Source organism: Urocampus carinirostris, chromosome 7 (assembly GCF_059441175.1).
Source record: "Urocampus carinirostris isolate Australia breed hairy pipefish chromosome 7, RoL_Ucar_1.0, whole genome shotgun sequence".
NCBI lineage: Eukaryota > Metazoa > Chordata > Actinopteri > Syngnathiformes > Syngnathidae > Urocampus > Urocampus carinirostris.
Genome location: NC_142355.1, coordinates 416238 through 433145, shown reverse-complemented (window position 1 = coordinate 433145; position 16908 = coordinate 416238). Strand labels below are relative to the sequence as shown.

Below are 16908 nucleotides of genomic sequence, written 5' to 3'. Positions count from 1 at the left end.
CTGTAATTTTTTCTATTTATATGAAAATATCTGTAACTTGGAGTGGTACATTTCACAATGAATACGGTTCAAAATACGCTCGATTATTTCTTCTAAAAGTAGTGGATATTGTTGGTCAATAGGTGGCGGCATTGATTAGCTGTTGAGACGGTCATCCACCAATTGCCAAGAGGAAGAAGAAAAGGTGGTAGAAAATAAAGCGGAAGTGAACTTTTCAGGTTGTACGTCAACTTTTCTTCAATCTGTTCAAATATGGTATAGTCATTTTATTAAAAAAAAACACCATTTTAAACCTTTTAATTCTCTTTCTAGAGTTGCCTTCACCGTCAAAAACGCATCAGCGATGGTGTCACCTATCGCGAACGTTGACGTGAAGCAGGTAAAGACAAACTTTGTGAAAAAGAAACATCGTCAAAATAATCCTTTTTTATCTTTACTAAACATATATCGAACCTGAAAAATATTTTGACTGCAAAATTGTTTTCATTTCGTTTGATCAAGTGTTCAAATATATTTAAAAAAATTTCTACTCGTAAACACGGAGAACAATTTACGTCATGTCATATAAAAACAAACATACATTTTACATTTGTTTGTTTTTAACTATAAAATTGTATTCAAGATGTCTAAATCCTACTCAGCATTTTTCAGGCAACAAGTTTCATAATAATGTTGTATTCACAAACTGTTTTCTTAAATTAAATGGCAAGGCAAGTACCACGTGATTAAGGGTGTGTGTCACAAATATAGACGACTTAATTTGACATGTTTTTCCTGGCCCTCATGTAGGTTTTAAATCAGGGGATGGTTTAATAATAATATGTGGTTTGTAATGATCTGTGGTTTGTGCAGCCCTTTGAGACTCATTGTGATTAAGGGCCAACCAAATAAACAGGACTTGACTTAATAGTGAAGAACAAATGCCCTTTATTTTGAAGGGGAACAATCATTCATTCCTACAGTATTATTCATATCAAAATGTCATGCAATTACACATGCAACTGTAAAACCGGCACTGATAAAAGAACAAAACAACGAACGATGAAATAACTATCCTAACCGTGCAATTGTGATTTTTAGAGTGGCTACAAATTCCCCCTTTCAAATCATTTTCATTCTAATTCATCCTTCCCTTTTCTTTGCAGCACTTCTTGCTCAGGAACCGATCAAACTACAGTAGAACTCTAGATACAACATAATTCAATTCTTAAGTGGGTCACAAAGTGAAATTGCTGTATTGTTATGCATTCCGAACCACTGGCACTCCAACTAAAAACATTAAAATCACAATAGATAGAGATAGATAGATAGATACTTTATTCATCCCGTAGGGAAATTCACACTTAGATACCAATAAGACTACTACTCATGTGTCATATATATGCATAGAGTTAAATAAGAAATCAATATAAATGCAAAGGATTTACCCTTACCTGTGACTTGGGCTAGTCCAGTGGGGTAGCGGCTGGATGCAAAATGAGGAAAGATGGCGGATTCAATTTAAAACCGATATTAAAACATCTATTTCTTGTGCTTTTAAAAAGAAACTTGCACGGTGCTGCATTCTGAGCCATCTTATCTGCAATTGTACCTGATGTATGCTACATCTAGTACCTGCTGCATCAGTCCAGATCTTATGGCAGGATTTGCCTTGATTTGGGATTAAAATGGCATCGGTGTTTTGTTTTTTGCAGAAAGACGCAGAGCAAGCGCTGGTGTTGGCCATCTCCTGCTCGGCCTTGTTCGAGGACGCCGACGAAGGGTCAATGCATCGTCCGGGCGTGGCCTTCCCGCTGATGCAGGTGCAAGAAGTTAAATCCAAGATACTAAAGCCAACCGTAATTTCTTTGCAGTTACTTCATTTCATTCCGTTACCCCCTGGATTGCTGACACCCCTTAGTAGTGCGTAACACTAATAGTAAATGACTGCCGACCCCTTAAAACTGTACACCAACCAGTGGAAGCGGCGAAGCTTTCATATTTTTAGGCTTTTGCAACCTCGAGATTGCCAACGGACACTTAGCCGAGACACTCCATATCCATTTTGGCTTCAAACGACATGATGTTTCACTTCTTCCCTTCTGGGTTTTGTCCAAGACTTTTTTTCACCAGGCAGAGTGCATTGCAAAATCATTTTACAGATAAGGACACCAACGTTCAGCACAATTTTACTGTGAAAATAGTGCTCTTGGTTGCCCCGCAGTTTGTTGTCCCTGTATAAGCCACGCCCCCCTCCTCAGATGCCACCTACCATTTGTTACCGGTGATACACAACCTGCATATCATTTGACACCTCGATTTCAGTATTTTATGTCATATTTGTAAATACGGCTTGGATGCATGTATATACGGTAAGGGGGAATATCTCCATGAGTAGAAATTCATAGACCTCGTACTCTGTGCTTAACTGTATTCAGTTGTAGTTTGTACAGTGTTCGTACACCTTTTCCCTGGCCAAATTCAAATCCTTTTAAGGTCTTCCAAAGTCAATTTTCCAATTTCTCTGGGACCATTTCAAGAAGAAATCCAACGGGAATCAATCCATGGCCCTGTTGTTGGAGCTTGTTGAGTGCTGCCTGAAAGAAAAAGAACCAGGAAACATGTTCAATTCTTAGCTGAATACTCAATGGGGCTCCGGAGTTTCTGTACCCCATGTGATTAGCGTTGGCTACAGTCTCTGTTGTATTAAATGATCTTGTTCTTTTCCTTACCGACAGCGCTCGATGTCGTTAAATTGTCGAGGAAAGTCAATTCTTCTTAAGTTTAACCGATGTGGGCGTGTCTGCATCATTTTTAAGCAGACTTGTTTTATTTTTATTCGAGTAACGCGGGGTCTATCGAGTCAGATGCGGGATCTAAATCGACCTCTTGCATGTGGGAGAGCAAAAGTCGGCTAACGCTAAAAGATACGCCAGGCATTCGACGTTTTACAACTGCCAGTTGGAGAGGGGGAGGGGCCAGGAGAGGAGGAATTTACCCGCTCTCGTCTCTCTGGCCACTCTGGAGCCCTTCCCCCACTAAACTATTTTATTGAAGTCACAACGGGTCGGACAAAGACAAAGAAGAAAAGAACATTCAAATGGAAGCATTTTCCTTGATTAAAGAACCCGTAGAAACCCTAGAAAGAAGTCATTCCCTTGTAGTCCCAACCTGGAAACCAACATCTCTTTGCATTCTTTTGAAAAACGGACTCAGGCTCTGCAGCGTGTCAATCGGGACCTGCTGAAGGCCGATCCCGCCGAATCCTTGCTTTTCGACGTGATTCTGGTGACCGCCGACGAGAGGCGACGGCAACGGAGCGCCGGCATCATCCAAAGCACCCGACGTTACGGTAAAACCGATGGGGTCGGCTCACCCGAGCTGCCGTGAAAGAGTTTGTGCCCGTTTCTGTGTTTTATGCATATTTGTCACTCGCAACGGTTTCGGATCATCGACCGAATTTGATCGTCGCGCGGTAACTGTGACGAACGACAGTTTTGGGATTTTACGCACCGCACGCAAAATTGATGGCCACCACCTCTGTTGAATCAAGAAATCCCTTAAATCGAATCTGAGACAAATTGAAGTAGGCTAGAAAATCTCAAGGACACAATTGAGATGCCACTATCCAAAGAAGTTAGAAAAGAAGTGATTGAAATCTATCGGTCCAGAAAAGGTCGCCATTTCCAAGACTATAGGAATCCAGCAAACAGCTGTCGGAGCCATTACACAACAATAAGGAGAACTGGGAACATTGGCAAACCTTCCCAGAAGTGGTTGACCCACTAGGAAGAGTGCGACAAGGGCTTATTTTGGAGGTTACAAAAGAACCTCCAAAAACATCCGAAGACCTCCGGCTTTCGGCCTCGGGTTAAGGTCAGTGTTCATGACTTCCCGCAAGAAAGACACTGGCCAAAAATGGCCTCCGCGGGACAGTTCCCAGGCAAAAACCACTGCTGTCGTAGCATTTACCAAAAATGATCCTCAAGGCTTTTGGAATAACATCCTGTGGCCCGATGAGTCCAAAAGTGAACTTTTTAAAAGGTGGCGTAAAAATGACGCCGAATTTGAGTAAAAGAACATGATGCCAACATTAAAGTGGAACGGTGGCCGTGTGATGATCATGGGGCTGCTTTTGCTGCCTCAGGACCAGGACAACTTGCTATAATTGATGGAACGTAGATATGTACCTGAACATCCGGCCATCAGTTTCTGCCTTCAAACTCGAGCGCTTTCGGATCACGCAGCAGTACAACGATCCGAAACGCACCATTGAGTCTAGTCTGCCTCTGAATGGCTAAAACAGAAATCCCAAAATGAAGGTAATGGTTTGATTTCTGTTATGGCTGCTAAAGGTGACCCAACTTAATAAAAAAAAAATGTCTCACAGGACTGTAGAGATTACAATGACACTGTCCCCTGATCTTAAACCAGCATGCAGGCAAGGAAAAACTCAAAATAAAGAAACCTTGAGAAGGGGCCTCACGAGTGGTCATTCCCCTTCCAGGATGACCAGGGTGGAATCCATTTAGCATCGGGTCACAGTATACAATCATCGATAAAAGAGAAGACTAGGCAACATGTGGAAATTTGTCCAGAAAGCGCATCGCGGCAACAATGCCAGATAGGGGGCAACTACTCCGGTGGCTATTTCTTTTTACCCGTCTTCCCACCGACAGGCCTGGAAGTGAGCCGCTTCCTCTTCGCGGGCCGGGAGGACTTTGCCGACACTTTGGTGGAAAACGGAGTGCAGCTCTTCCTGTCCCGAGAAGCCCAAGAGGTGGCCCTGGCGTCCAAAAGAGGTGCGCCGTCCTGCAGGTGGCGCTGCGGGATCTCACACGGAAATACGAGCGTCGAGTGGCCCTCCGTCATCCGCTCTCACCGTTTTAGAATCCGCTTTACTACCTTAAATCTTGAATTTGAAATCTTGAATCGTTTCACGTGAAATGAAAACCGGTGCCGCAGAGCACAGCGTAGCAGCAAGATGCCAGACAAACAGGTAGGGAATTCCACTATGTAAAAGAAATATAGAAAATGATTCAAAATGAACATTCATGTGACAGTTCATGGAATTGTGCCCAGTATTCAAATCAATCTTAGTTTTTTTCTTTACTGAATGAAGGTATTTTTTTTTTGTACCACTAGGAGGCACTAAAAATGGCACGCTGTCCCTTTCCGCTCTAGGGCACATGTGTCTAACTCGCGGTCCGAGAGCCAAACGAGGCCTACGAAAGATTTCCGGGCGTCTAAAAATAAACGAGTCGAGAGCGATCGGACCAAAAACTACGTTTCCCACAATGCCACTCGACGAGGATACTCGTAAAGTGAGGGTTCGGCGCCGTGACGTGATATTTTGATATTATATATATTGTGTTTATGATGTATTCTATATGTTTTGCGCGTTATTCTACATCAAATGTTTGTTTTATATATTATACAATGACTTCTAGAAGACATCAGGCCCTTTAAGAACAGCCCTCAGCAGAAATCAGGTAAACATCTCTGCCCTAGTCTCTATTGGCGACCATCTTGCTACTGCGTGAGGCCGGATTTGGATTTTGCCGAGTGACCCCGTCACGGCGCCGCTTTTAGCACGCGACGACCCTATAACCGCAAAACACCGAGCCCCGAACGTGATTGTCGTCCAGTTCTGTGAGTTTTTTCCCCCCACGGTTTCCTTCTCTAGCCACTAGGCTGCCGGTGAGCTGTTGCGACGTCCTTCGGCGTCACTCCGCAACCGGTAGCGCGAGCGAATGTTGCTGAATTCTATGATTAAGGCAGCATCCACTTTTTTCCACTCTTTCCTTCTCCAGCCACTCCTGCTGGCTGTTTGACCGCAGACTACGGTCAGCTGCTATTGTTATCGTTGGACGCTCTCACTTTTAACGAATACATGGATATTTCTGAAACGTCAAATATTATATTACAAAGTGATCGTTTAAAAGCTTTATTAGAAATCCCCGTAAAAAAGGAAACATTCCAGAACGTCTATAGAATTCCATTTTCTTTTTCCTAAGATATCGCAGGGTATAGATCACAGGTGTCGAACAGGCGGCCCGCGGGCCAGATCGGGCCCGCCAAAGGATTGAATCCGGCCCGCGAGACAACACTCAGAGAAGCGCAAGAGAAAAACAGGCTGCAGGTTGAAATAGGTCAACTTGATGTTGCCAAAGCCAGGTGCCTCCAACAAAGACACTTTCTCTCACTCTTTCTTTTTCTCTTCCTTTGTTGCTCTTTGTCTCTTTCTCTCTGTGTCTTTTTAACTTCTTTTGCTCTAACTTCCTTTTTTCCTTTTCTCTCTTTTATCTTTCTCTCTTCATACCCTTCGCGCTTTCTTTTCTCTCCTTCTGTCTTTCTATTTCTCTTTGGATTTCTTTCGCTCCCTTTCTTTTCCCCCTCTCTCACGACTTTTTATCTTATTGCTCACGCTCTCTCCCTATCCCTCTCTCTTTCTTTGTCCCGCCCTCTCTCCTCTTTCTCTTATTTCTTGATCTCTATTTTTCTTTCTCTTTAATCTAATAGTTCAGCCCCCAACAGAATGTTTGTTCTATCGTGTGCCCCCCCCAACCTAAAATGAGTTTGACACCCCTGGTATAGATTGATATAATCCGCAAGACGTTTGAAGGATATCAAATTGGGGAAAGGATCGGGCGTCCGATGTTTTGGCGAGTGTGAGATTTTGGCGTCTCGCAGGCGTCCTGTCGGCGTTGTCGGGAAGCGGGGCCGGCCCGTCGGAGCAACTCCGAATTCTGCTGTGTGCCGACGATGTCGCCACCACGACGTCGGGGACGGAGGTGCGCTCCTTTCCCTAGTTCCAGCCTATCCTTTTGGAAACGGATTCTACTCTCCTTCGTGGAGAATAATGCTATGTCTTCAATGGTTTCATCCTGAAATGCGCTTCTCCCCCGCCAGGGCTTTTGGCGGAAGTTGGGCGCCCTCCGTCAGCGCTTCGGCATCCTGGACAGCCCCGTTCGCCTTTTGGTGATGACGGCACGTAGGGGGCGCCGAAGCCTGGGGGAAGCCCTGAGGGAGCTCGGCTCCCGCGGCCTCCGCGCCGACGAGGCGCATTGCCTGGCCGGCGCCCCCCGCGGGCCCATCCTGGAGATGCTCAGACCTCACTTTTCGCTGGGCGACGACGGACGCCCGCCGTTGGGATGAATCGCCCGAATCCGAGAAGCGAGTGTCGAAAACGGACACGCGGGAAGAACGCGCAAATAAAGAACGATGAACTGCTCCCAAATAAGCCCGGCACACTCTTTTTGGGAACCGCTGTACGGAAATTCAAAATACTTTTACTCGCTTCCGCCATCTCTTGACTTGTGTCATCATTGCGCCTGCATTTTTTTAGACGCCTCTTTTTTTTCCCTCTATTTTGGGTTTGGGGTCGGTGTTTGGACTGTACTTGAAAGAGGCGTTTTCTGACTCGCACCATTTTCACGCCGCACTGACAAAAAAACGCAGGGACGAGCGTAAAATCACTCTTCGCCCCGAGCCACCTTTTGCAGGTCAAGGGCATTTTCATTTCTAATTCCATCTTGTTCGGACATGTTATCAGCTTGGTGAGCCCTCGTTTCCTACTTTGTTCCTGGTTTTGATGCGAAATACCATTCTTATTTTTAGAACCTCTGCCCCTGTTTCTGCTTCCCTTCACTTGACATTGCTCCTCAAAAGAAGTTCTACATTTATTGAAACATTTACCCGGGAGTGCCGTGTCTAATCTCGTCGCATACGATGTTTATGTTATCCATGACAATAAAGACGATTTCGTGTAACAGTTCCTTTCTTTTTTTGCACCGAGCAAGCCATCAAATGTTTTTCCCAGGCTCAATTTGTGTGTTATGAAATGAATTTCTGCTCGAAACGCGTCTCGTGACGTGATTTCAGCCGGCGACAGGACGGCCGAGCAAACGAAGCTTCGCCTGTTGTGGAATGTAGAAAATAACTCGTGATAAGTATGTAGGCATTGGTGAAGGTCGTGGGATGACCTTGTTGCAGGAGGTCACAGGCTGATACGCTGAGGGAGCCGGGCGGACGACCTTCACCAGATATCTTAACTTTATTTGAGAACACTATCAAAAACAATGTTTCTGGAACTTTGAATGTGTCCTGAATTAGAGGTAAGATCGGGCCCAAAAAAAGCACCCGAGCCCGACGCAGGCCCGAGGGGTATTAAACCCGACCCGGACCGAGCCCGACTAATTAACTGGATTTGCTGGCCCGGCCCGAGGGGGCCCGAAATTACATATTTTATTTATAAGGAGGGGTGATTTATGATAACAAATTAAACTCTGCCTTTTGTTACAACATCTAGGCCTAAGTTAAATAAAACTGTATAAACATTTACATCTTTTATATTTCTGTGTCTGCACTGCAGATGTTACATTAAGCGACAATCTGTCATTGACGGATTTTTTTTTTTTGAGGTAGCGAAAACATTTAAGGGCGTCCGTCATTTTGACGACTTGATCATTGGGCCATAATCCACAGCAGCAGTAGTAGTACGTCCTTAAGATTTTAGCGCGGCACTATCATTGAGGGGGTGTTGACGTGTTGTGCCCTTTTCCGACTCCTATGCAAATCCCCCCCCCCCTGATCGTATTCTATATAAAACGCTTATTAAAACAATAAAGCGAGCTAATTATAATAATTGGGAGATCCTAGTCTATATAACGCGTTTATTTAAACAATAAAGCGTGATTTTATTCTGCAAATTGCGTTTTTTAACGCGGATGAAAATGTCACCAACGTCAATGTACGCTTCCGACAAAAGCGATCGTATTCTATATAAAACGCTTATTAAAACTCTTACCAGAGTGCGTTTTCCTCGTCAGTTCTCCTCTCTTGAGTTTATCCTTAACTTCTTGTTGGTCCGACTCCATATCGGGGATACCAGGCCAAAATCACGCGAATTTGCGGAGGGGAAGATTATTAAGAGGACAGCATTCACGTCACGTCACGTGCACAGAGCATGCTCTGGCTCCGTTAAAAGCAATTACAGCTCCTTCTCCGTTTTATCCAAATTATTTATTTTATAACAAGTATTCCTTGGTCTAGTATCCATACATAGTTTAAGTATATATTTTTAATGAACATATATTTATAATTATTAATTAATTAATTAAAAAAAAAAAAAAAAAAAAAAGCAGGACCGAACCCGACCCGACCGTATGACTGACATTTCAGGCCCGACCCGGCCCGAAATTGCCTCGGGTTCGGGTTCGGGCCATGAATCTTAGCTCTATCCTGAATGCAATAAAGCGCGTTCCCTTTTTGCCATATCGCCTCTCTGCGTATTTTTTGGGGCGACGCCCAACGACGTTCTCTCCGAAACGCCTTTCCCGGCGAATGGCAAAAAGTGTCAACTGAGATTGCTAAATTGAGTTAGCCTGGCAAGGGCAGACCTGAGTCAAGAAGAGATGAAAGTTAGTACCAAAAAATAACACCACAAATATAACACATTTTTATCATTTTTGACATTAAACAATGAGAGTATTCTTGGGCGAGCGGGTTAGTATTTATGTCACCAGCCATATCGTTGTTTTGTGACCCCTTGTTTGTAACTTTGTTCCTTGTCCCTTTTGTTTTCGGTTTGGATATTGTAAGGTTTTATTTTGTTTGGACATGTTATTTGTTACGTGACCCCTTGTTTGTAACTTTGTTCCTTGTCCCTTTCGTTTCCGGTTTGGATAGTGTCAGGTTTGATTTTGTCTGGACATGTCATTTGTCGCACGACCCCTTGTTTGTAACTTTGTTCCTGATTTTGCGATTTCAAATATTCTACTTGCTGATGTTTCGCAAAAGGTAGAACAGTTACTGAATGCAGTATGATTTTCCCCAAAACGTCTTTGGGTATTTAAGGCACACTTTTGAATACTAGAATGCTTCAATTGACTACGTTTTCTCCAAAATCGGAATAACCGCTGGATATTTTGCACAGAACGGGTCATAAAATCAGGTCGGGCTGGCGTGTCTTGAAATGCGGCGGAGTCACGTGATTTGAATTAGCGAGAGGACAGGACGGCGAAGCGCACCCGGGCAGGAGCGCCTAAGCAGCTTTAAAGCTCCCGTTTGACCCCCATGGTGGGGCGGGGGGAGGAAGGCTAACAAGGAACTCTTAACGAGGACCAACCGGGAGGGGGTCTCCTCGGGCCACTTTACTCCGTTTTCCCGGTCGTCATGTTCCTCGACAGCTCCGCGGCCGGAGTTCGGAGGACGCCGGCCGTCGTCGAGTGAAGCGCTCCGGATGGAGACGGAGGACTGGGGGGAAGGTCCGACCCCCTCCCCGTCTCCTTCGGGGGGCCACAATTGGGCGGCCCTGGTGGTGGGCGTGCTGCTGATCGGCGCTATCCTGGGAGGCAACGGGCTGGTGTGCCTCAGCGTCCTGACGGAGAAAGCCCTCAAGACCACCACCAACTACTTCATCGTCAGTCTGGCCGTGGCCGACTTGCTGCTGGCCGTGCTGGTGCTGCCCCTCTTCGTCTACTCCGAGGTGAGCGCTCGTCGCCTTCGTCTATGGCAAAACAAAACGGAACGTCCGCGACGATGCGGTCCGGATGTCGTACCGACAGACTCTGTTTTGGCTGCAATCCGCTCTAAAAATCCTTCCTGCGGAAGCTTACTAAACTCATTTTGTTCACTGTTGAGACATCTTATGACAAAAACCCATAGAACAAACTGTAAACAACCAGAAACACTAGCAAAGCGCCCAGAGCCGTTTGATCGGGCGAGCGATAGGAACGGGCGAAGCCGAAGGTACATGGGACGATATCCTTCTCGTTTGCGGTATTTTGTGACAATTTTTACAAAAGCGCTTTGCTTTCACCTTGTTTGAAAACATTACTGAGGACAAAAAGGATCAAAATAGACCCTTCGTTCTTAAAGCCACAGTGTGTAATATTTGACCACTGGATGGCACTGTGTTGTCAGGTGTGAAGAAGGGACAGTGAGAGTGAAAGAAATATTCTTGACCTTTTTTTGTATAAATAAGGACATTGGAATGATTGTTCATACATTTTTACTTAGTATTCAAATATTTTAGTTTGTTTTCTTTTACTGGATGAAAGTTTTTCTTGTAACACTAGGAGGCGCCAAGTATTACACACTGTCCTTGTAAGTCAGTGTATAGTATTCATCTGGGAGAAGCTTTAGTCTGGAGAGCAGGTTTAGCAGTTTGCTTGAATTTGGTCCTCGTAGATATGGTGTGGCTCTCTCTTCTCCCCAAATTCAAAATCTTTTGCTTTCACGGCCCTTGGAGTCCAAACGTTTTATGGGTTATTCCCATTGAATTTTGTGAGACCCTGCCAGTCTCGAGTAGGGGTCTCCGAGCGTTTAAGCGTCGAGATACTTTATGCTACTTATTAGCGCAAACGGCAGCCGCTTTTATTGAATACCTGTGGTGTTTTTGTAGTCTTTCTGTAAAATGGTTTTTGAAGTATTTCCATTGTAGTATTGTTTTGTGATATTTCCACAGTAGAATTAGTCTTGTATTTCTTGGGTATTTTTGTATGATTTCCTTTTTTGAAATGTTTTATTTGAGGTCCCCGTTTTTAAGCACTCGATGTCATCACATTTTGTAGTCATTTGATAGAATTTTTGGAGTCTTTCTTTTGTAGGATTTTTGGAGTAGACACACTTTGGGACAATGTTGCCACCAAAAATATATGCTTTTTATGAATAGTATTTTATTTATCATTATATATATCGTCATTATATTTTGACCGTTTTCCTTCGGCGGGCCGGATGAAAAAGCCCACCGGGCTACACGTGGCCCCCGGGCCGTACTTTACCGACCTCGGGTCCGGTGATTAGAATTTGATGCTCTCCCTGTCGGAAGCCGGGTTCGATTCCTGTCGCATCCGACATCAACATTTGAAGGTAATATTCTATACGGATTTCTAATCACAAATACAAATATGGTATATCTACAAGTTTGATTTAATAATCCACTGGCAGCACCAATCGAACTCTGCCTATTTATTTGTGTATAACGGGCATTTTTCAAAGCCGAATTTCCGAGTTAAAGGTGGGGGTGCGTCGTTTGAGGTGTCCTTAAAAACTTTTTACCATTAAGTATGTGTTAACGATGCCCCGCTGAGTTCAAAGAGCTCTTATGCTTTGTTGTCCACCGGGCCTCGCTGCTTTAATTGAACTTTTATCAGAGCTGTTCGGGCGGAACACATTAGGTTCAAGGAATAGGAGCTCGGGGGGGTGATGGCGAGTGACGTCACGGTCGTCAAACCAATTTGTCAGTGTTGCATGCGAACGGTGAAAGTCAGAAAAGGCCTGCTTCAAGTAAAGTACAAAGCCCAATCTCGACCTGGTTAAAAATGAGAAGAATTTGTTGAAGCGCGTCTAAGAAATGCACGGACGTTCCCGCACGCCGCGAATAAGCCGACTCGGGCCGCAATCGCGACTCGAAGCCGGGAGATGGCGGTAGAGAGTCACAAAGTTCCGTACAAATTCTTTGAAGGTTTGACCGTATTTGTGCGATTGCTCACAAAACACGGTTCGCCGCAGGAGTCCAACAGCGCGAGCGCCGTTAGCTTAAATATGAGCGAACAAACTCCCGGAACAGAAAGCAAATTAGAGATGATTGGAAATCCATCTACTTTTGAAATACAATGTATTATTATTATCTTAGAAAAAACATTAGCATTAGCGGCTAACACCTGTGTCCACAATGCTAGCGTTAAGGTCACGAGCTGCCTGATTTTTCACTATTAGCTCCTAAAGTTATGTTAGCGATATGCTCATCGGGCTAGCGACCGCGATAGCCAAAGTCGGAGCTAAACGAAGGCTAAATAGAGACAAACGGACGCGTCCGGACCCGTTTCCCCTGGAGGAGCGTCCTCACCCACGGTGCGTTCGGGTGTCTCAGTTCCAGGACGGCGTCTGGACGCTGAGCGCGGGCCTGTGCGACGGCCTGATGAGCATGGACGTCATGTTGTGCACCGCTTCCATCTTCAACCTCTGCGCCATCAGCGTGGACAGGTAACCGTGAGGCCCGTCCGTCTCCTTCGTCTTTGACGCTTGAAATCCTCCAAGGTGCTGGAATTCGTTTCCCGGTCAGGAAAATGCTTGAATTATACTGCCTGAAACGCTTGAAATTGTCTATGTTCATTGGCAGTCCGACTCTGACGAAAAATGTTAAAAAAAAAAAAAGGGTGTGAAAATGATGCCAATCAGACATGATGACGTTGTCGTGTGAAGCGTCACTGCCCCCTAGTGGTTGCACCCAAGAAGACGGCTCTATTTAGAAAACCGGATCTTCTGACTCCCAAACGGTTGTCTTCATGATTATATATATATATATATATATATATATATATATATATATATATATGTAAACACGATGCAGCAATTTATTTTGCATTTAGTCATTTCATTGGTTCTGCGTAGGATCCCTGAAAAACACACGAAATAGAAATGAGAAAAATCGAGGAAAAACAATATTAGCTTCTTACACCGTTAGGTTTGAAATATTCAAATATAGCGTTTACCAATTCTAGTTATCTGACTCCATCAACCAAACACAACCTACATACACCTTACAACGCGCGCTCGTTTCTTGATGGAAAAGACAGACAAGAGACCGGCATTTCCAACAGAGGCAGATTTCATTTCTTAAACAAGTTAACTAAGTGAACTCCGTCGAATACATGGCCGAATTTGTGTCGCCCGAGTCTCTGTCAAGCCTCCTCTCTCGTTTTTTGTTTCTCTTCTCGGCCCACGTTTTTCCGCAAGCCGGTGTGTCGGCTCCTCCCGTGGGCGTGCCGAGAAAGCCCCCACCGTCTCGGAGAAGAACGTCCCGATGTCTGAAAAAAGTCAAAAACAACACCGAGCGTTTCTACGTCATCGGGCCTTGTTCTCCAAACATCGCCCGCCGTCCTCCGTCAGAGTCCCGTTATCAAAATTCCCTGGTCAAAATATTCGGCATTTGTCATTGAACTTCAGCCTACTCGGTGAAAATCCTCATCGCGCTCAATAAATGTCACTTGTATTTCATCGTATCAAATCCTTCGACACACTGAACAGATTTAAAGCTGAAGACCACCAAAAATACCGACTGTTCACTGCTAGGAAAATGATGAAATGCAAAACCATTCACTATTTCCAATCGGAGGCAGATCTTCTATAAGACCATCGCTGTAATTGTCATTGGGAGCGACGCTGCGCGTGTTTCAAGGGTCTTCTTCGTCCCCGCAGGTCCATCGCGGTCCTGATCCCCCTCAACTACAACCGCCATCAGGTGGACCTCCGCCAGGGGGCGCTGTTGGCGGCCACCTGGTCGCTGGCTCTAGCGGTGGCCTCGCCCGTCATGCTGGGCGTCAACCGCGTGGCCGGACGACCGTCGGAGCGCTGCCGGCTGGAAAACGAGGACTACGTCCTCTACTCCTCCGTCTGCTCCTTCTTCATCCCCTGCCCCTTGATGCTTTTGCTCTATTGCGCCATCTTCTGCCGACTGCGGCGTTGGGAAGAGGCCAGGAAGGCCCGCTTCAAGGAGGGCGCCTGCCGAGGGACGGCTCTCGCGGGTCCCCCGGACCCCCCCCTGGCCCCCGCTGCGGAAAAGGAGGCCCCCGAGCCGGGGGAGTCCCGCCGGAACCGGCTCAAGATCAACACCAGGGAGAGGAAAGCCATGAAGGTGCTGCCGGTGGTCGTAGGTGGGCGCCCCGCGCAACCCTAGCCTAGCCGTACCGCCCCCCGTACCCGCGTCGATACGGTAGAGCCCCCGGGATACGACGGGATAGAGTGGGGGGAGAGAAACCGGCGTGGCTAACGGTAGCGAAAGATGAAAACGATCAAAAAACGGTCGTCTGTCGCGAACAAAACTTAAGTGTCGTTTATATGTAGCAAGAATGGGGAAAGAGAAAAATGAAAGCGAGCAAAAGAGATGAAAAAAAGAATAAAGAAAGAAGAGAGCAAAAGTGATCAACAAAGAGAATGAGGGAAAGAAAACTAAGAGAAAAAAGGGACAGATGAAAAAGACAAAGAAAAAAAGAGAGAAATAGAAGAGAAATTGAAGAGATAAAAAAGAGGGTTACATGAAGTGAGAAAAAAACGGAAAGATAAAAAGAAAGAATAGAGAGAACAGGAAAAGAGAGAAGGAAAAAGATGAACTGGGAAAAAGAGAGAAGAGAGGGATTGAGAGAAAAAGAGAACAGAAAAAGTCAAGAGAGAAAAAAAACAAAGAAATAGAAAGAGCAAAAGAGAGGTAGAGAGAGAAAGAGGAGTGGGAAGGAACGAGAAATGAAAACGGTAATGGCCAGATTTCAAACTGCAGTTCATTTTTCTCTTGCGCTTCTCTCAGCATTTTCTCACAGGCCGGAATTGAATCCCCACGTTTGACGCCCCTGTTCCGGGGGCAAAATCGGAACCGTTATCGTCATCGGTAGTCGATCGTTTGCGGCGAGGTCTTGGCGCGGCAGCGAGACGGACAGCCGTCGTTCCCCGTTTGGGGTCGGCCTCGCGTGCAGACGGACGGGAACACGTCGACCCCTGCGATTAGCGGCGAGCGCGGCGCTAATGCCCAGAAGTGCTTCCCCTTAGCACGCGGCGGCTAATCCTTCCAACTTTAAGCCAATTAGCTTCTCAAAGCTACTCGGTTCTCGGCGACAGGGGCGTAACCGGCCGTTTTGGAGGGTGCTGCGGCGACCCCTCGGAAATGGGGCGGGTTACATTTCTTACCAAATGCGAGGTGGCCTAAGGGCTACTGCCATCATCTGGTGAAATCCCGACTTTTGTTTTTTATTTCATAATGCGGTCGACATTACTGACGGGCGAGTTCCCCGGCCCGGACTTTGGACATTCCTGACTCATATTGAGCCTAAAAAGGACAATTTTGGTCTCATTTGACCAGAGCACCTTGTTCCACATGAGGTTTGCGTCTCTCGCGCGGCTTCTCGCAAACGGGCCTTCCGTCTTACCACTCTTCCACGAAGGGCAGATTTATACAGAGTACGACTCATAGTTTTCCCACCTCAGCCGCGTATGCCCGAGATAGGTCTCGGTCGCTTCTCCGATTAGTTTTCTCCTCGTTCGGGCCCAAGATTTAGAGAGACAACCGCGTCTTGGTAGGTTTACAGCGGCTTTATAGTCTCTCTGTTTTGATATCGTCGCTCAGACAAAAATCCAGGAAACGGAAATATTTTGGGATCCTCAGACATTGTGAAAGAGTTGTAAACGTTGGACTTCCGCGTCAATGTCACTATCGTGCACATTTTCGCGTCATAATGGCGCGTAGCGACAGATCCCACGTTGCATTTAGGCACGTTTATTTGCCGCTTTGATTTAAATACACGCGATGCCCTCACGGTCGACTTTCCTTTTTTATCGACGGTGATTGGAAACGGGTCGGAAAACGTAGATCGCACACAGTGCAAAACGCTCGTATCAGAAATTGTGAGTGAGCGATGTCGAACGACGTTCAGAAACGACCTTTTCCGTTCCCCAGGCGTCTTCTTACTGTGCTGGACGCCGTTTTTCGTGCTCCACATCGTCAATGCCCGCTGCGCGCCGTGCCACGTCCCCGCCGGCGCCACCAGCGTGGCCACCTGGCTCGGCTACGTCAACAGCGCCCTCAATCCCGTCATCTACACCGTCTTCAACGCCGAATTCCGACGCTTCTTCAAAAAGGTCCTGGGGCCGCGCTGCCGCTTTCGCCGCCGGACCGCATGAGTTTGTAGGACGCTCGCTTCCTCGCCTTTCTGTTCCTTGCGAGAATCGCCGCTGCGGTCGTTTCTCAAAGAACGAAACAGGGACTTGTTTTTTAGAAATTTGGATCGTCCTTTCATAATAAAAGCACGCGTCGCAAATTTGGCCCGGAGTTCTTCCTTCGGTCACAAAAAGCTCATCGGATAGAAAATACAAACATATACTGAATTAGGACGGCACGGCAGATGAGTGGATAGCGCGTCCGCAAAACAGTTCTGA

General features: G+C 46.0%; 1 protein-coding gene across 1 annotated transcript; it reads left to right on the top strand.

Moving 5' to 3' along the window:
• The first annotated feature begins 130 nt into the window (after positions 1–130).
• Positions 131–16790, top strand: LOC148362036 (uncharacterized). Its single transcript, XM_088340128.1, has 11 exons — positions 131–218; positions 313–379; positions 1695–1802; positions 3196–3331; positions 4659–4781; positions 6673–6773; positions 6892–7131; positions 10061–10468; positions 12857–12969; positions 14185–14639; positions 16430–16790. The coding sequence occupies exons 2-11, from the start codon at positions 344–346 to the stop codon at positions 16651–16653; spliced, it is 1944 nt and encodes a 647-aa protein (XP_088196254.1). The 5' UTR covers positions 131–218; positions 313–343; the 3' UTR covers positions 16654–16790.
• The last annotated feature ends 118 nt before the right edge of the window (positions 16791–16908 follow it).